A 21,043-nucleotide genomic window follows, 5' to 3' on the forward strand; every position below is an offset into this window, starting at 1 on the left:
GCATCGGTCATCATGAAGAGGTCAAACTTTCGAGAACCTTGGTCATGGCATGGTAGTAAATGGACTGAGTAGTCCATGGCTGAAGGTGACATAATCGGATCGCTTTGGATGTTCTTGGACTCGCTAAATTGTGGGACGCAGGTCGTTATAGGAAATCTCGAGAATTCAGCGAATTTCGTGCCAAGTTTCGCGCAAGCAAAAAGAAATTCGCGGAGTCTCTGACGGGCGAAACTCTCGTACTTTTCTGCAATATGTTTTCGGCGGTTCTCTACTTCGTTTTTGCTCGAATTATACAGGGATTTGCGCGACACACACAGTCGAATCTATCGCATTCAATGCGATACCATGTGAAAAACGAGAAACTCCCCGGGAAGTTACAATCACGCTGTCTGCCCTATTTAACTTCGACGTGAATCAAAAGATTACACCGCGTGATTGAGAGTTTCCGAACGTCTTGAGCCTCCGAGATTCGCGCACGAGACGAATAAATGATCGCGCGGAACCGCGCGCGCGACAACGGCACGTATTTCGCGAGCGAATCTATCTTGGGATAAATCTAATCAACCTCGAGTAGGATCAAAATAAATCAGTCAACCGAACGAGACGAGGGTCGTTACAAAGTTCCGTCCGCGCGCCGTGTCGTTTAGAACAATATACGCCGGATATTTGAGGTATTTGCATGCGATGATCGGGGGGCGTCCTATTGGGCGAACGGTGCGGCGCGGCGTGTTCTCTCTCTCTCTCTCTCTCTCTCCCGAGGGGGTTGAAGTTAAGGGTTGGATGCGTGGTGGATGGGCGCGCGTGGTCCGATAGCGAAGACCGGAGCGCTCCGCGGCCGTCACTTGTCCACAGTCTCTCGAGTGGAACACTTTTCACCCCCGGTTTCCCTCCCGGTTATAACGTGAGACTGTCTCTCGGTTAGGACCGAGCCCGATCTCCGAAGCGACGAAGAGAGCGAATCCTCTGTTATCAGTGAGACAACTGTCACCTCGCGCAGAACAATGAGGGAGTTTGCAGCGATTCGACGTTCGCGCGCGATTCGATCGGACGTGTCGAGAGTCGACAGGGCGACAGGGCAGCCTGACTTTCTGTGACGTAGCGTGACGAGGATTTAATTTGCCGATTGTCCGAGGTGCGACATCATGACGGTCAAGAGAAGAAGGAGCGAGCCGCTTCCTCGTCGACAGGACAGCTCCGCGGAATCGCACGCGGTGAACGGATGATTCGATCCACGCGATCCTTTCGACGAGGTAACGAGCGCGATCGGGCTGAAACACGCGAAGCATGGAGATCTCAGGCCGGTATCTCGTGTCCATCGACAACTTCACCGAGCTGATGAATCTCAGCGAGCCCGAGTACTTGAGATTGGTATGGGGCCCGAAGTACCTGCCGCTGACGCTCGTGTTGCCAATCACCTTCGTCTACGTCGCAATTTTCGTCACCGGCGTGTTCGGCAACGTGGTCACCTGCATCGTCATCAGGCGTAACCCTGTCATGCAGACCGCTACGAATTACTACCTGTTCAACCTGGCGGTGTCCGACCTGCTGCTCTTGATCCTCGGTAAGTCGGTCGGATTTTGGTCGGACGCGATTAGACTGACGTTGAGTTCAAGATGTTTCACGGAATCTTGCGGATGCGTGCGCGATTAAGATTCAATTATCCGCTTCGTGCTTCGCCGTGCATGCGAATTAATAAACTTGTTCGAGTAATTTTTCCATCCGTCTCAAGTCGCCACCAAAGTCGTGGTCGTACAATTAAAATCGCAACACGTCCCCGCAACGCGGTTTTAGGAGTTCAAAGGTTCGTACCGCGTGAACGTTTCAGAAGATGTGGCGGTGTTTATCAAACCGTGCCGTTTCATCGAATCTGTCTCACGAGACAGATTCTCTTCTACAACTTCTTTCGTAACATTTTCCAACTCGGTACTCTGATCGTCAAGTAAATCGATAAATTATTACCGCGTAATTTCGTGCGACGTATCCACTCGATCTTTTTACCTGCAGAGTGTATCACGGCCCTGCGATGGTACACTTAGATTGTTTAACGGGAATTTCGCGTCACTCGCGGGATACACATTCCTCTTCCTCGGAAATTTTCTCTCCGTGCTTCAATCCCGTGTTATTCTCGAGCGTTCGATTTGTCGGCGAGCTGCTGCTTCGCAGCTGGGTCTGACTTATCTCATTTTGTTCTACTTGACACCGTACGCGCCGCTAGAATAATATCCGCGGAAACGTGACTTCGCTGATATTCGATCCAATACGACGTTGTACACGCCGGTCTTAGCCTTCGATCAAGTTTTCCGCCGCTTTTGTTTCGCACCAACCAGCCAGCCAGCCAGCCAGCTCTTCCGCTCGTTCGCGTGAAAATTCGTAATTCTCCGTTACATTTTATTAAACATAACGCGCCGTTGTCATTTCCAATTAGTCCAATCGTGAGTCTCGTATCGTAGAAGACGATTATTATTCGCGCGATTGCTTGAAATATGCAAACCGTGTTTCCGATAGCGGCGAACAAAGTGTGTAGAGAGGAACACGCGCCATTTGTGTGCGCACAAATCGCCGATGATAATAATTTATTTTTCATCAGTTTATTTATTACGCGAACGTTATTTTATACATAACATGTGCCGTTTGATTTTAGATACATTCTCGCCACTTTGATTTCCTGCCATTTTGATCGGCGATAATTACATGCGTAATGAGTTCGTTTTAGCCGGTGACGATTAATTTAATCAGCTGTGGATGTTGTCGCGGCCAGAATGCCGCGCCTTGAGCGTTCGAAGAGAATAGTCGCATATATTGAAACAAAGTTATTGTAACCTAACTGTCGTATTGTCTGTTCTCGCGCGAGCGATAATCATCGTAACCGCGATCAATCTCACCACGATAATGAGGTTGTATGAAATAAAGGCATACGAAAAGCATTGCGTCCTATTCATCGTCAGTTAATTGTTCAACTGACAGGAGTGGCGCGTCACATGTCAAGGGTTTTTCCAATTTTTATATTTTTCTTTTTATTTCCCGCGTACTTAGCAGAGCGATCGAGTAAACAAGGCACGCGAGAACATCCGCGGCGCTATTTTTCTCGAATTTAACGTCCTACATGCATCGGATTCGCTACGCATTTCCCAGCGAATGAAAAGATTATTTATTACTCCTATTAGGACGATGGATATCGCCAACTATTGGGTTGGCAACTAAGTGATTGCTGATTTTGTCGACAGATGGATTTTACACTTTCCTTTGTTTCGTTAACGTGTTCAAAGTACCTAACCTATATTTTTTTCTTATTGTTTGGACTTTTACCTTTCATTTAGTACAAAAATTATATCGATTAGTTCTTTAGTTTTGTTTTTATCCCAATTTAAAAATGGAAGAGCAAGACGTGCACTTCAGACATATTTTATTGTATTATTTTCGAAAAGGCAAGAACGCATCGCAAGCACACAAGAAGTTATGTGCCGTATATGGGAATGAAGCCTTGAAAGAAAGGCAGTGTCAAAATTGGTTTGCCAGATTTCGTTCTGGTGATTTTTCATTGAAAAATGCTCAACGATCTGGCCGTCCAGTTGAAGTCGATGAGACCCATATTAAGGCCATTATCGATTCAGATCGTCATAGCACGACACGTGATATTGCAGAGAAGCTCAATGTATCGCATACATGCATTGAAAAAAATTTAAAAAAGCAAATTTAAAATTTTGAATTTTCATTCTTATTTAAAATCCGCAATCACTTAGTTGCCAACCCAATACAACGAACACAAGTGACCGTTGAATGTTCGCTCTTGAAAGACCGAGGATAATCGTATTTCTTTATTATCATGCTCTCGGCAGAAATTTCTTGCAATTAATCAGGTAATAGTTCTCTAGCGTGTGTTCGAAGAAACGTACACGACATTTTCAGCGGATCTCAGATACGTTTGTCGACATTAATCACCGACTTCTTCTTCTCGTAGTGAGTAAATATGTGCGCGATCTACGTGCGGAATATTTACGTTTCTCTCGCGTATTTCCCAAATTGATTTCCCACGAATCTGGTATACCGTTAAAAACGGTCTATCTGTCAGGATTAACCAGGCGTGGTTAACGACGAAATGTTCAGATATTGTCTAGCCAGCCATGATTTAATGGATATGTGAATACAACTGGGAGATATTTTATTTTCACCCGTATAATTTTTCCTGATATCTCTCGGACAATGAAAATACGTGAATACGTTTCTGATTGCTTTCCTATTAAAATTCCTATTAAAATGATTTTCGATTATCGAGGGGAGTTTTGTCGCTTTCCATTTCCGTCATTTTCTCTATTCCGTAATTTTTTCGTATTTAGATCATACCGATGTCAAAGAATGATGTTCTACACATACACACACATGTGTTAATTTTATAAATATAATTTTGCGACTAAAATACATGCGGATATAACACTTAACATTCTGCATTGTTTCAATTATTAATACCGTCGTACATCAATTATATATGAAAATAATTGAATAAACGATCGTTTTCATCTTCGATAGTTTTACTTTTTATAATACATTTTATATATATAATAATATATTTTATAATAATATATTTTATGTTGTCATATAAATCAAGTCGGTGTTTCCAGATTATATATTTAGACACACTGCAATGTCTTTTAGTAATAAATGTATTTCGTATTTCATAAATTTACATGTATGATTAATGAGCGGAGGGATATTGCAAAACCATTATTTAACGTTGTATAAATGCACGAGAATATTGTGAGATCAATATCGTTTACACTTTTGCAAGTGTAATTTCTGAAATGTCTTGCTGTAGGCAATTTTCGAGTGGAAATATTTTCACTTTATAAATTCTGACACTATATTATGTCTTAAAGATGACCGATAAACGGTTCCTTATCTGTTGACAAGGAACCCGTGCAAGGGACCAAAGTACCAAGAAATCATCGCTTGATAAGCACTCCGATGCAGTCGAAATGAAATATTGTTTCCAGCCTTCGTGAAATATCTGCGAGTTTTCAGATTCTTTTGTTCCTTGTCGCGCGATAGAAGTCGATATTTTTACCTCATAATTTTACCGGAGAGGTAATATCCGTCGGCGATAAAGCATGAGAGATCGCGGATAATAAGTAATATAAATATGTATTGCAATTAAAGTCACGCGGCAATATCGAGCTTGAATCCATTGTCCTTCGTTTCATTTTTCATCGTCAAATAGCGGATATCGTGTCTCACCCTTGAGAGACAGCAACTTTTCAAAGTTTCGAGCTCCAGACTTATATTTAATGCAACCGGCGTGTTTCGCGGTTATGCACGATTGTTCGATCTTATTTAATATGCAGCTCGCATTCACTACTTCATAAATTTATCAAATACGCGGTTACGAGATCAAATAACGGTATACGAGATCGACGTGAGCATTCTATCGTGATGTAATTATTTCGAACCAATCTCCCTCTCTCTTTCTCTCCGCCTCTGCTGCGAGTGAAAATATTGTTTGCTAACAAATTATTTTACTCTTTCTTTCGTTCGCCGAACGCCTCAGTAGTGTAAACCAATAAAAATAAAATAAAAATCAATTATATTATATTTTATAAGAGCCATAATCAATTATTAATTGGACAAAAAATTGATATCTCTTTGCACTGACTGAATTCTCCCTCATTCTTGAATACAAAAAAAAATCTGATAGTTCTCTCTCGTTCTCCTTCTCCTTCTGCTCCTTTATTAACTGTTTCTTCTTCGTAAATACAGAAAAGTTTATTACGATAGGAATTGAAATTTTAAGTAAACGTTCTACATTACACCGCGACTTCCTCAATGGGCTAACTTAAAGGAGGAAAACTTTTTTAATGATTCCGGGAACTGCAGTTAGAGAATGATAATTTTAGACAACTATCGCGAAGAAATTAAGAATCGGGTCATACGTAATTCGCGTATCTGTGCGCTTTGGAATGTGCAAATGCTGCGGAAGTTTCACGGAGGCGAGTGATGAGTGGTGAATGAAAAACGACGTCGCGAAAAGTCTCGCTTTTCATCTAAATGCGGGTAGTTTGCATATATGAATATACACACACACATACACACATATGTACATATACATGCATGTGTATTTATATACATATGTCGTATATCTATAATCTAACGATAACGCTTTTCAGGTACGTTTGACGGAAAACTTTGTATCCTTGGTATATAAAATGAGGTTTACCTATATTTCAGTTTTTTTCTTCCTAGAAAAATGAGGTTTCACCGTCTATTCGCGTTGCTGCTGCTGCTGCTGCTGCTGCTTCTTATAACTTATGAAAATCTCTGCACGTTCAGTAATTTACAATGATACAGCATATCTTTGAGCTATTTATGCTACAATATTCCTAGATAAAAACATATTTGAAAAATCTGGAGTACGTTATACATTATGTATCACCGTTCCTTTTCGTCGATCACATTTCAGATTGCCAAGAAAACGCGTGGAAAAGTTAAGGCTCCCTCGCGAGAAAAAGTTCGATCTCACGGTTGCGATTTCGCGACTGCGAGAAACTTCTCTTATTACGGCAATGTCTCCTATTGGCGGATGGGAGGAAGGATACTTAAGATTGAAGCAATTAATTCAAAATTTAATTAAAAAACCACGGGAAAATATCTGCTCTGTACATACGCGAATGTGCAGTTATGTACATATTATTATATTATTTACTCGCGCACGCGATATACTTCCCTTCATATTTCTCGGAAGCAATACTGAGCAGTATAAAAGAATGCAGAATGTAACCGGCAACAATGGCCACGTTGTACACATCATTAAATCTGCAAGGAGAGTTACATTAATACGTGCGCATCGTTGTTGGTCCTTGAATTGGTACTCGCAGAGATCGAGACTTCCCAAGTACGAGTCTTTTGACGTGTGTTATTAACGATGTCCGATACGAACTCCCAATAATGAGCCTACTGAAAGCCAATGTCTATGCGGGGACACGTCCTATCTCGCATGATTCGCAGATTCGTCACGTACTCGACGTTAACTGCGAGTTAATGGGTTTTGTGATGTGTGATTCGAAGCAGGGATAAAACGGACGACTCCGGTCCGTACGAACGGTAATGCAATCCCGCCAGACCGTGTGATTAATTGCCGATTTACGGCGATCTTGCAACATAACGTTACCCGATCTCTCTCGGAAGAGATCTTGGCTGATTGGGTAAAATCCGATTAAATCAATATTCTCATACATAATCTACGCGAATTCGACACGTACGAAATATTACTGGTATATTCTTTTTTTTTCTTTTGTGATGTGGAGGTCATAGAATTAGAACGTTCCTGGCTCGAAGTGCGCGTCATAAGTTAAATACAGAAGCATCGAGGAGAAGTATCGGGTAAAAGGTACGAGTGGAGCAGGAGAAGCTCGAAATTTTTCGGAACTCTGAATTTATATTGCACTTCAAATATTTTCACTCGGGATAAGTTTTTAACATCATCGCCGTTTACACGATTATTATTATTATTATTAATTGTAAAAATTGAAGAATTTTCAACGCGACACAGGATTCGTGTATCTAAAATAGATGATATTCCTAAAAGGCTAAAGGCTGTCGATCTCGATAAAAATTATCTCGCGAACATGTTGGCTAATACGTTTATTTACATGACGCGCCTACACGATATATCAGAATTTGACTAAAGTCTTAACGGGATACACAGCATCGGTCGCGGCCACTGAAAACCAATACTCTTATCGTCATATCGTTCCGCAACTTTACGATGCTGGATGCGTTTTAGTTTTAGTGACACTCGATCTAGGCATCGGGATAAATCGTTAAATAAAACGGCGCTTTCGCGCGTCTTCGCGCTATGTGCTTTGAATGATTCATGAGAGCGTGTTTTATATCTTTGAAATCCGTAAATTTATATGTATAGGATAACAATGTGCGAAACACACAAGAAATTGAACTAACAACGTTAAACAATGCATATTAAATAGATATTATTTCACATAAGTCACACGCAGACGGCGCGAAAATTTATACTCCGATGAAAATAAACGAATTACCACGCGCCACTCATGTGCGACTCATGTTAATCTGCCGTATTAAAGAGATCGTTCGTTACAAATTATTGCTTTTGAATTTCCTGCTAATTCGTCCGAGAAGCGAAAATTTATACACGTAATGAGAAAGGGAAAATAATCGTCCTTTCTGCAATTTGCAGAACAAGTTGATCTGAATGGTAAAAAATGAGATTTTCGCATAATTTCGTTTCGTGCAAATCGTTTGAAGATTGAAAAGATTTATGTGATAATTGACTATTAAAACACGTCCACAGTGTACAAGCGTTTACCGCGACACCGAAATCCGATATTTCGTATACATTTTGCAGCGTCATAATCTAAAGTTACACAACGATAAATTAACCCGGAAACACCGTTTTGTGACTGGCAGAGAGGCATGAAAAGAAGATACAAGAAGCATTTGCATGCCCTTCTATGCCTCCGAGCGCACAAATAACTCGTAGCCATTTTGTGAAATAATTTGCGGTGACGGGTAATCGCGTTGCACCGCTCGTGTAAACACGATTAATATCGGAAATTCATTCGTTCGGCTGTTATCCAGCGAGGGAAAAGCGCGCTGTAAGCTTTTTATCCCTGCGGCATCGGCCTTTCCTTTTAATCTCTTTCTTTTTCTTTCCTCGATGTATTATCTCGAATGACGACGACGAGTCTCGCTGAATGGGGATCCGCTCGTCTTTAAAACGAAACGCGAGATCCATTTCTCATATATTTTAGTTTGTGAAAATTTTTGACAGATACCACACACCGATATAAATCTATTACGAGACAGACAAATGTAGCTAAAGTGGAAATCCTTGCAAAGAGTTTCGAGAACTTTACCTCCGCACGTCGGAGGAATTAAAGTCGGCGTGGCCATAAATTTTGCGAGCGGTGAAAGTGATTTATTATATCGGCATATTTCTTCAACAAAGCGTAAACTGTTTAAACGCGGACTGATATTACTCTCGGCAATTAATAATCACCGATCATAAGAGGGCTTTTTGCGCAAACTACATTGTAACAATCGGATCTCTCTAATTTCTCGTCAGTTTGCGTTTTGTTATTTCGTTCACGTTTCATCGTGAGCATTTATATGTCACTCAGGTGCACTGTGCTTTCGTGTCGCTTCGCAGCACTTCGTTTGTAGCTTGCGGATAGTCCGGACGCTCTTTGTAACCTCGACTTTGTAACTCGTAATTAATGTACTCCGGAGAAAAGTGCATAAGGCAGACGCAACGTCGAACATTACGCAATCAATTATTTCGTTGGTTTTTTTCAACCGCGTTTGAGCTTTGCCGAAAATCTCATTTTGCAAAATTGTGAACTCGAGATGTAAATATATGAGTAAACATGAATGTTACACTAAACATTTTAACAATAAACATTCTCAATGATAATCTCTCATTCTCTCTCATATATATATATATATATATTATACATCCGTGTTCGCAACTTTGTGAACATGATTGGTGACGCGCGATATAACTGAGTCAGTTGATAAAAATAAAATAATCCGTGATTTGCATGCAATTGATATTTTCTCTCTCCTTGCAGGACTGCCGAATGAGTTGAGTGTGTTTTGGCAGCAGTATCCGTGGAAGCTCGGAGTGGGTTTATGCAAAATACGAGCATACGTCTCAGAGATGTGAGTTCAAGCTGCGAAAATATTATTAAACAAAACTAAGTGAAACAGAACACACACACGCGTGAAAGCAGAGATGCGAAACCAGCAATTTAATGTAATGTAGATTTAATGTAATGTAATGTAGATCTCGAATTTTCTTGTAAATTTTAACGCGTAAGATAATCCATAACTTAAAACTATCGATCGAATCTGTATCTCCAAATTTGTTGTATTTCTTCGTACTTTATATATTTGTTGCTCGCAAATTTTGCCGACGACGATGAAATGGCACAAGTGTGCAAAATGGGTAGTGGTGTTAGTTACGAGATACCGTCGCATCTCATCGCAGACAATTAAACTTGGAAGTATACTTGGGAGGATTTACAAAAGGAAGAACGAGTAGACACGTATACATGTACACCTGCTGCAGTAACCGTGGAATAACTTAACATACTACTACACGAAGAATTCTCAAAGCTGTTTGTAATAGTAGTTACCCCCGAAACGCATCTCATTATTTTGCATTTAGGTTACGTGTAAGATCTCCGTTCCGCAACTTTAAGGAGTGATTGAGGAAGAGGATAATGAGAGCTTAATGCGCCGCAATTATGCATGTAAAAAACTCGCTTTCAGAAGAATCCTTTCCGGGGAGCTTCTTCCTACGTTTTCATCGGCGCGAATCTATTTCTATCGTCGCGCAAGAAAGGCGGGATGCGACGGGTAAAATTTAGAAACGCTTTTCAATCGTGCATCACGGATTTATGAGAAACGAGAACAAAAACGCGCATCGTGGAAACACGTCGATTAACGACGTTCTCGTTCTCAAGATGCTGGCGAGCTTCACGAACAAACATCTCGCGTCAGTCACGCTTCTAGACTTAAGTACATAAACTGAGCGCTTCACAAGAGACTGCGAAGACTTCATTCTGAGAAGGGTGGCTTGTGCCACGGACATTTGATATTTTGTCCAATTTAAGTATTTCTAGTTGAACAAAATTTGTACGCAAGCTAGAAGATAAAATCCTTGCAGGTGGCACGTCACGTGAGGGGAATATAGCCGTTCTTTGCATCTTGCATTCAAATCTCTCATTGGAAGGCGCAGTCTATGTGCATGAATTTATGACGACACGGCTGTAAAATTGGTCGGTGCATTTTTTCAAGGTCCTCTTACGTGTCGGTGTTAACGATAGTGGTGTTCTCGTTGGAGAGGTACTTAGCGATATGCCATCCTCTACATTTGTACGCGATGAGCGGCCTGAAACGACCTGTACGATTCATCCTGGGCGCTTGGCTGCTGGCACTCCTCTTCGCTCTGCCCTTCGTCGTTTACACCACCGTCAATTACGTCGAGTATCCGCCAAGTGAGTGTGTCTGTGTTAATAGCCAATATACGCCCTCGGTTGAAGAGTGTTCGTGATAAGCGATATAAGTGCCATGAATGGGATTTTCCGCGGGGACTGATTTAAGAGATAATGTCATGATACACGCGTCCCTGGAAGATTCCTAACGATGTGTCGGCGGCTCAATAATAATCGAGTTTGCGACTCCAAGAGGAGCTCAGAAATCCGTGTCTTATATAAAGTACAAAAAGAAACAAATTCGATACACACACACGCACACGCACACACACACACACAATATTTGTCGCGTGCGTATTACGAAATAGTCTTTTTACTTTTATTTCCGAAATTACGTATCATTTCTTAAGTGCACTGTTCAATTGTTCAATAATATCAGCCTTTTCGATACTTCTGGATAGTGATCGTTTGCGTGATTCTGAGAAACGCCAGACATGTAAGAAAGAAAGCAAAAGTATACACACACGAAAATGGCTTCCGGCAGAGGATCAACCTGCCGTTCTCGTTACTCTGTCAAAAGGTTCAGCCAGTGACGATTTGTTGACTCTCAGATATTATTTGAGGAAGAGCACCGATCAATTCCATGAATGCAACGACCTTGCCGTCCACATATAATTATATGGCCGGCCTATTTGCTCACCGTGAGTACATTCACGCCGGTTATTGGCGAGTAAACTCTCCCTGTATAATCGTCTCTTAAAGCCGCTCGTCTAATTAAGGCTGAGTTTTTCGCAGCTTCGCCGATCTCGTTACTATCGCCTTTTTAAACAGGCGCGTTTAATAAAAGAAGGAAAAGTAGTTGTAACTAGTAGTTGTGATAAAGTATTTCATTGCGTTTGTTAAATTCGGTTATTACCTGTGTAGAACAATTAGCCAGAGAGAGTGGAGTATTGAGTTAAATTAAATAAAATTTATCGCGTGGAAAGCAGTAAAACTTTATATTTTAAAGCCTTGGTAATCTCCACGCTTGATTTCGAAATCGAGAAATTCATATCTAAGTAAACTATTAATGACACAGTGTCGTCACAGTGTTTTTTATCTAATGATCGGTATGCAAGACAATATCGCGGGATACCGCATTGTCGCAATGATTGAAGTTATCGCGATGCTCCGACAGGGGTGACAGACAAAGTAATCGAGATCGATGTCGACTGAGATAAAGATAAAGGATAAAACGTCCCTCAAGACACCTTCTAATGAAGAAAAAGAACTTAAACGTTAATTATGGCAGGGAATCCTTCCGAGAGGATGGTGATTCTCGTAAACTGCGTGAGAAAACGACGCAACAAAACTGGAAGGAAAAAGGGGAGAATGTATCTTCAGCAAATAATTCATGCAGGCGCGTACCTGCTCGATATCGCGGACGGAACGATTGTTTCGCCGAGATCGTTCCTGCCGTGAATGAACATTCGGACGAACATTCGAATAAATATCGAACTTTATATATCGAGAAATTTGCTTCTTCCACATCGAGCCGCGCCGGGAAGTGTGGCGCGGAGTACTTCTATGACTGCGCGAATATGCCGAGTGGACCGTTTAGCCGTAGATTTTCAATCGCGTATCGACGCGATCGGTGTTTACGGTTTACCTCGCGACATCGCATGCATTTTACAATTTCCATGCGTGGCGGTAACGTGTGTAAAACTGAATTAGAAAGAATTGATAGAAATTCACATGAATTCCTACTTCCAAATCAGAGGTCTCGAATCGTCGCGACTCGCTCTACGAATTTTTCTTATCCATATTCGCTCGCGTTTAAACAAATTTTATTCCAATCGACGAGAGAGATGCTTCAATTGAATTTAAGCTACGTCTAGAGCTGCTTATCCTGCTTCTTACCGGAGGCAATTAACCGGAGGCGAACTAACGAAACCCTATTAAAGTACGTTGAATTTTTTTCTCCACTTTGTTCTCTCTCTCTCTCTCTCTCTCACACATACACACACACACACACATACACACACATATTCTATTACGTATCGCTAAAAGCTTGATTTCTGGCTGTGGTTCGAGTGGTTGGTCGGATATAAAAGTTATTGAAAATTGCTGAAAATCTTGGTATTTTTGCATCAAATGTTACTTTCACACATCCGACCAACAATTCGGACCGAGACCTCGGCATCCTGGACGCAAGTCTTGAGAAGGATCTCCAAGAGAAGAAAGAATAGAAAATTGACTGACTGAGGAAAGAAGTTGATAGGGACGTACCTCGTGAGAGATTACGAGCTTCCAGACGTGTCATGTGCAACAACTTCATAATAGTGGACGCGGACGCTGTTCGGAAATTCAATGACAAACCAGCGCGGCGCATGACGATAATACTAATGCGCGCGTGCAGCTGCAATTACATCGCACGTATAGGATACCACGGCGGAATTGGGAATCAAGGCGACAATAACGCTTGTTATCGCGCGAGCCCTTCGGACGCGACAACGGTAATCCGTGAAAATCGTGCGCATCGTCGGCAAGCGCGGCGAAAAAAAGAAAATTTACCGCGACGGGGGGTCATGCGACGGGGAATACATAAATCCGCCGGGAAGCGGCGGTGAATTTTGCGAACGTGCGGTTTTTGCACCAACGCGGTTCACCTTGTGTAATTCGTCCGAATGACGCCAATAAATATGCATCACGTTGCGTTAATGTGCGATCGGCCGCCGCTTGATAGCGGACGCAGTTGCTACGAAAGATAACAGCGATGGGACAAAAGCGATGATTCATGACGATGCACAGAGAGAGCCGTCCTAAATGCAACTTCCTCTTATCATTTATGTATATACATATATATATATATATATAGCGCTCCGGCAGCATTTACCATTACATTTTCGCGCAAATTGCGCGAGAGGTGTATTACCGCAGCCAGAGCATTCGCCAAGTAAGCAATGCGCATTACACACCTGTATAGTATTTAATTCTCATCGTGAACTTTACTAATACGCCAAGCGTGAAGTCGTCTTAAATTACAAATACGATTCATAATCCTAATGCTGCACCTGATGCGCGCCGTTATCCGCGCGTCTCGGTACGTTTATACGTTAATTTCGCGTATTGTGTTCAACGTAACCAGCAGACAGTCGGACTTGAAATACAAAGTTAAGTGAGCGGTAGTTAAAGTTTTAGGTAATACAGCGAGATAATTAAAACTCTGTCTTTCTCCCTTTTATATCGGGGTAAATTTCTAACTCTACTGTGTGCAGTCGTATGCGCGTTTAGTTAAAATTTACATTTAAAATTTTTGCCGATAACTCCTTCAGTGATATTTACACGGAATATTTATATATTTTACGAATTTCATCCCGACAATAACAACTCTTTCAATTCTCGCGTACTGTACGTGTGATCGTAAAACGCGTGAATTATCGCGTTAAAATTGCATATCCGGCGAAATCCCAAGTAAAATATATAAATATATCTCGCACATACACATGCATACACACACACACACACAAGGCGTGCACGGAGATAAGTGGCTATTCAAATGCGGATTAATCGGTTAGAAAATGTTATAGGACCCTCGCGCTAATAGAATCTAAAGCTTTTAATCTGACAGCTGAAATTTCATTTGCGGTGGAATTTATATTTCGGTATATTTAATTAATAAAGCATTTCAGAACGTTCTATCAAATATTCACCGGGGATTCAAAAGAATACATCAAGAACATGACTTATCGTCCTTGACACTCGTGAAATTGAAACGTGTGCTCTAGGAAAGGAGAAAAGGAGGAAGAGAGAAAAAAGAGACATCACCATTCGCGATTACAATATTCACCTTCCCAGAGACCACAAATATTTTCACGTAAACGTATCGTTGTAATAACTTCGTTCACCCGTTTACCCGTCGAGAAACTATTTCACGTGCTACGGTTAACGTGAAATATTTTCACTATGATCGAATATTAGCGCTCGACGTGCCTTCAAAGGTCGGCACCTCATTTCGCGCGAGGAAATCCCGCCAATTTCCTTCGAACCGTTAGTTCGAACCGCTGCAAGGCTCATGTTGTAAGAGGAAGAGGACGAGGACGAGAACGTGTGTCTCGCGTAGTATGTTGGAAGATAAGAAGTGTTCGTCGCATTTGTTCTCAGGATCCGGCCGCTATTCGGAGGAGTCGGCGATGTGCGCCATGCTACTGCCCAACATGCCCAAGTTCCCGCTTTACGAGCTCAGTTGCCTCATATTCTTCCTCGTGCCGATGCTGTCCATAGCGGTGCTTTACGTGAGAATGGGCCTCCGAATACAAAGCAATGGTCTCGGTCGCAGCATCGAGGGTTCCGTTCACGGAGAAACGAGGCAGGCTCAATCTCGAAAAGCCATCATCCGAATGCTCAGTAAATTTCCGTCTTTTCGGACTAGGCATACAGAAACACCTACACATACGGACACAGATCGAAGCGGGCGCACCGATCCGTCCACGTAACCCGTAACGCGTCCCATCAAATTTATCACACCGCTCCACCGCATTTTTATTTCGGTCGCACTTCGTTTCTGCACCACCCCCAAGCCGGCAACATTTTATTTTATATCATTCTGCGTTATAAATAGCACACGATGGAGTTTTGTATCAACGTCGATTTGTTTTGCTGTTGTTGTTGCTCACGGAATGAAATTAAATGGTCGATTCGAAGACACGTCACAACGAAACAGTCACAGCGAAATAGTCGTGAGTGATTTTTATTTTATAATATCGCTCCAGATAATAGCGCTCGAAAACTGCACGGTTTTTGCAATTGATGTCTCCTTCAAATCGACGTTTATAATCGACCGTGTGGGAAAGACAAGTTAGATATTCGGATTTCAAGTGACGAGAAAATTTAGAAATGTCTCGCAGAAATAAATGTCGGCCAAAAGATCGCGTTTTTGCTCAAGAGATGTATTTCCTTGTAGTCTTCCTGCTACGTTTTGACAACGGTTTTACATCAGCGTATAATATCTCAAGAATTTAACAAACTCAGCACAGCGACTATAATCGCAAAAGCAGCACACATTTCCGCGAAGCGACAACGGTTATTACGGGTATGTCAAAATTCTTCACGACGTAACCGCATGATTTACATTTTCCCGAGCACGCGCGCTATGATATTGAAGCTTTATCAAATAATGCGATGACATAATTTTAGGTGACTTTCGAACTAATGTCAGTCTCTTATAGTCTCATCTGACGGAACATTTTCCATTTTTTGACGAATTTCCCTATTTTCTTTTTCCATGCGAACGGACTCGCGTCTGATTGCCAATGACCAAATTGTCGACGCAATTTGAAGGTCTTAGAAACGTCAGTTCTGCCTTCTCATTTAATTTATTTCAGAAAGCCGATGTTATTCCACGGCGCGCGCGCGCGCGAAAGAATATTTCTCGTGGCAAGGCCGATGTGCGTGCGTGTACGGGGAAGAATGTTATTCTTTAAAAACCGCGTCCGCACAAGGGATGAAAGTCCCGCTGACCGTACGTAAAAAGGGATCTCGCTTAAGCCACCGAATGTTTCCAATTTCTCGCTGAACACGCCGACGGAAAAATCCGACTCGTCGGGAGAACAAATCCGTATGTTAAAAAATGAATACGAGATTTTCGCGCAAACGATATACACGCCATATGCGCGAACGATGAATAGCACGTGTAAAATATATAGATAGAGTTTTCAGCAAGTTTTATGGGTCGCTCGGTCGAAAAGGAAGTGAAATTTTCGGTGATTCGAGAGGCAGCGCTCAAGAAATGCTGTTGAACCAAATGAGCGCAAATTCCCACGCTGTTCTTTCATCGCTCGCTTATGCATTATATTATCAACTTCCAGCAAGTTCTCGTATTAGACTCGCAATATATTTCTCCGAGCAATTGAGCGGACTTGTGCGTTCTGACGCTTGTTCTTCTGAACGTTCATCGAAACTTCCTTTTCGACTGGGCGCTTTCGCCGGCCGCGGCGGTAGAATTCGCGACATCGCACAGTTGCCGTTTCGTTATCGAATCAGATTGTCCCTTGATTCAATGTTCAGATTTGCCAATTTTTTAAACGTCAATCAGAGCTAACCGGCGAATTCAGCCGTTTCTTTCATTCTCTTCCTGGTTCTGTTGTCCGTAGGAAAAAATACTCCCGTTTTGCATAAGTGCCATCGATTACCGCGACAATCGATGCCGTCTCTCCGCAATCGCGCTTGCAGAACGCCGCGCTGAATATTCGCCGCGAAGATAGGAGCGTCGTTCGCAACACGCCGCTTCGATTGATCATCGAGCCGGCTCGCTCTCGCATTCGCATTTCCTTTTCGCGAAGATAACGCGACCCTGCTGAAAACCTGTACGGTTCTGTGTATCGACATGAATTCGTCGATTCACGGCTGCATAATATCGCGTCGTCGCATTCAAGCGCAGCGATATAAATTATGGCATGCAAATCTCCGCGCGGGTACCTCGCCGTTTCGTTCGCCGATCTTTCCTCTCCCGCGCGTTTATCTCTCTTCGCGAGCGAGCTCTCTCGTTAATTATACAGTCTTGAATCCTGTCGTTGCGTAACTTCCTTCCTTTTCTTTCTCGCGAGCAATTTGGAAAGCATACTCGCTGGCGATATAAATTCAACTTCGTTTCCGAGATTGTGATCCTTTTTTCGTTACTTTTTAAGTGCCAGCGTGGGGAGTTTGTATTTTTTATCACACCGATACATTATCATAATCGATACGCAAGGGAGCAATGAAATAATTTCCATAGCATTTGCATTCGCAATGGGTTGCCGTATGTCAAGGAAGGGTTGCAGTCGATGCAAACTTGTATTACACATGACAATCTTACACGAGCGGTTAACGATGCGCAAATTCAGCTTGAAATTCTTCGAAATTTTCGAAGTCGTCTGGTAATAATTCTGGGGCTCTGTTGGTGAATATATCCGCTGCGAAAGGTGTCCTCGCGTCTTCGCATTGATCACAAACGAGTCTCACTTTGTTAAGAACGTAATTCGAGCTGTTTCGTAAGCAACGGTCGAAGAATCAATTTGTTTCCGATAGAAACCGCCCACATATGCACATACACATACACACACACACACACACACATGTGAAAAGGGCTCGAGCCCTTTTTTATCATTTTCTACTGGTCCCCCAGTCGACGCTCCTTACCCTCTATTATTCCCTTATTCCCGAAGCGAGACAATGAAACGGCTGTGTGAAGGATACCTTCGATGCCTTCGTTCCACAGGTGCGGTCGTGATAACATTCTTCATCTGCTGGGCGCCCTTTCACGCTCAGCGGCTGTTGTACGTGTATCAGGTGTCGGCCTTCGGCGACATTAATGAATGGCTGTATCCTTTGGGCGGTTGCCTGTATTACTTCAGCACCACCGTAAACCCGATCCTCTACAACGTGATGAGCGCCAAGTACAGAATGGCATTTAAGAAAACGCTCTACTGCACTCCGGCGAGTCCCTCCATCACGAGGGACGACCTCAGCAGCATGAAGGACAGCACAGCGTGCGGCTGCGGTTCCAGAAGAGGGTCCCAGGTGGTTCGTGTAAGAAGTGTACATTATCAACGTAGCATTAGGTGAGCTTAGGTGCAAGGCAAGTTGTAGTCTGTTATTGTTAATGAGCGTCAGTATTGCCAGCATTGCGTTTCTCTATCGAGGCAGATTTCAGGGAGCCTGAATGTTCAGTGATCTCTTTTTAGTGCGTTGGATTTTTCCGCTCAAAGTGCATTCGAGGGACTCTTCATAGATGGACTAATTTTCAGATTCTCTGAACAGTCGCTCATGTTTATTTTATTTATTGGTTCCCGACGAAAGAGATGGATTCGCATGATAACTTGTTAATGAAATCTCTGTCGGCTATTATGTTTGAAGCTCGACTGAGGACTTATTTCCAGACACCGTTCTGAATCTGCGTTTTTTCGAAAACTACACATTAATACGAGCGACGAAAATGGGAGATTGGAAAATTGGGTGAAATCCTTGTCACTGAAAGAGATATCGATTTCAGACGGTTTTCTTTCGCAGCTGAACTTTTAATTTACAGCGTTTAATAACTTCGTGCTTATCAATTAATTTTCTGGAATTGAGACGAGACCGTGATTTTCCAATCAGATGCAACGTGCCGCACACAAACGAGGCCCTCCGCTCGCCGGCGAGATTACGTCACGACGATGAGGACGACGAGAGTCAAGGCTCGAAGGAGAAGCCTTGCGATATCCTCGCTCCCGATATTACAGAGCCGCAAGATCCGCGAAAATGCTCCTTTGTCGTGCATTCGAGCAACGGCAGGACCAAATGTCGATCGACCGAGAAAGCGGACGGCGCGCCAGCGACGGCGAATGAGACGTGTATCTGATCCTCGGCTCATCCTGCCATTGGATGGAAGGATCGTTACGGCGTCGCGAGGACCTCACGCGTCCTCGGACTCGACAAGAAGCTGACATGCTGATTGTGTATGCGCGACGAGGCTGACGGGGTCCGGATTAACGCACACACACGCGAATATGAATTGCTCCACAGCGAAGGCCCATTACCGAAGAAGATCGTAGTCTCCTCCCCAAAGGACACATCTGTCGCCGGGAGAAGAAACCGGGAGCTCTCGTGGAGAGCCGTGTTTGAGTGACGCCGATCGAGTGGTGCCGCGAAGTGCCAGTGGGGGAAACTAAAGAAGTCGCTGCCGTTGAAAAGGGTCCGAAGTGTTTAGTCAGAGACGGAGACGCTTCGCATCTTTTTGCGATCGTCGCTGACGCGAATTTTCAAACTCACGGAATCGTGTCCCGACTTGGGCCGGCGCTTCGTTTCTCCAACGAACTACAGAGATTCGACGAGAGTGTTCACAACGTGACGTCGCACGTACGTGTAATTACTCCAACGAAGATCTTTCTCACGGATTTAATCGGACTGTCGAAGCGCACTGCTACGTTATCGCGCAAGATAATACGAATGATAATTCAAATTATTATCGAGTCTCTTATCGAGTCGATAATACACAAACATTGTGCGATCGTGTGCGCTGTCGTTACGGGAATACATGGCAAATAAGGATTTCTGAGAAATCGCCAAACGACGAGATCGTAGAGAAAGAGAGAGAGAGGGAGAGAGAGAGAGAGAGAGAGAGAGAGAGAGAGAGAGAGAGAGAGAGAGAGACAGAGAGAGAGAGACAGAGAGAGAGAGACAGAGAGAGAGAGACAGAGAGAGAGAGAGAGAGAGAGAGAGAGAGACAGAGAGAGAGAGAGAGAGAGAGAGAGAGAGAGAGAGAGATGTATATCTTCATGAATTTGTAACGAACGAGTCCTCTAGAGTTCGACGCGGCGAAGAGATCGCATAGACACCTACAGGAGAGGTAAATTCGTTAATCAAACGCAAAGAGCGGAGAAACGTGGAGTCTCTTTGAAAAATCGTCGACGCGCCGTAAAGAGGGATGATACTTATCGGATATACTCGTCGGCTTATCTCGTTGGCGAAACGAACGAGATGTATCCTGCCTGATCCTATCTGAACTCCCTGAACTCCCAATCGACTGCGTTTATCTCTCTTGTAAGCACTACCTATGCATATAACGATCAAAGCGCACTACCTCACGAGCGGATCGAGCGAAGCTTCCGCTAAGATAAACAGAGACCGAGTGCGACTCAAGTACTCGAAAGGTCTCGAAAGAAACATTGCACATCGCACTCTCTCTCTCTCTCTCTCTCTCTCTCTCTCTCTCTCTCTCTCAAGGAAAGCCACCGCACCTGTAATTTTGTGTAAAAAGAGCATGTGTGTGCGCGTGTGCGTGCGTATGCAGATGTCTCCGCGGAGACCACGGAGACGAGCTACGTGTCGGAGAAAAGAGCTTTCATAATGTATTCGTATAAGGGATTACCTGCGTTCATGCGCTCGCAAGATTCGACGGCGAGGAATATCTTGAGGGAATGCCGGTAAGAGAAATTACTTTTCGAAGAGAACGTCGCGTCGTATAAGATGAGAGGTGTGTGAAGAATTCAAATGCCGCCGGGCGAGAGGATGGAACGAGAGAGTGCGAAAAAAAGAGGGAGATACAAAAAGAGAAAGAGATAGAGAGAGAGACAGAGAGAGAGTAT

The 21,043-nt window shown here is 43.1% G+C and overlaps 1 protein-coding gene across 1 annotated transcript; it reads left to right on the forward strand.

Annotated features, from left to right (window-relative positions):
* Positions 1-844: 844 nt before the first annotated feature.
* On the forward strand, positions 845-20,076 carry LOC105182616 (neuropeptides capa receptor). The gene is made up of 6 exons (XM_011140175.2): positions 845-1,561; positions 9,594-9,684; positions 10,825-11,024; positions 15,105-15,347; positions 18,196-18,538; positions 19,074-20,076. The coding sequence occupies exons 1-6, from the start codon at positions 1,285-1,287 to the stop codon at positions 19,315-19,317; spliced, it is 1,398 nt and encodes a 465-aa protein (XP_011138477.1). The 5' UTR covers positions 845-1,284; the 3' UTR covers positions 19,318-20,076.
* The last annotated feature ends 967 nt before the right edge of the window (positions 20,077-21,043 follow it).

This window comes from Harpegnathos saltator, unplaced genomic scaffold (assembly GCF_003227715.2).
Source record: "Harpegnathos saltator strain DR-91 unplaced genomic scaffold, Hsal_v8.6 scaffold61, whole genome shotgun sequence".
In the NCBI taxonomy this organism is placed as follows: Eukaryota; Metazoa; Arthropoda; class Insecta; order Hymenoptera; family Formicidae; genus Harpegnathos; species Harpegnathos saltator.

Coding starts and splice junctions, on each gene's coding strand:
- LOC105182616 (XM_011140175.2), top strand. CDS start 1,285: ATGGAGATCTCAGGCCGGTATCTCGTGTCCATCGACAACTTCACCGAG. Junction 9,685..10,824: donor CGAGCATACGTCTCAGAGAT/GTGAGTTCAAGC, acceptor CATTTTTTCAAG/GTCCTCTTACGTGTCGGTGT. Junction 15,348..18,195: donor AGCCATCATCCGAATGCTCA/GTAAATTTCCGT, acceptor TTCGTTCCACAG/GTGCGGTCGTGATAACATTC.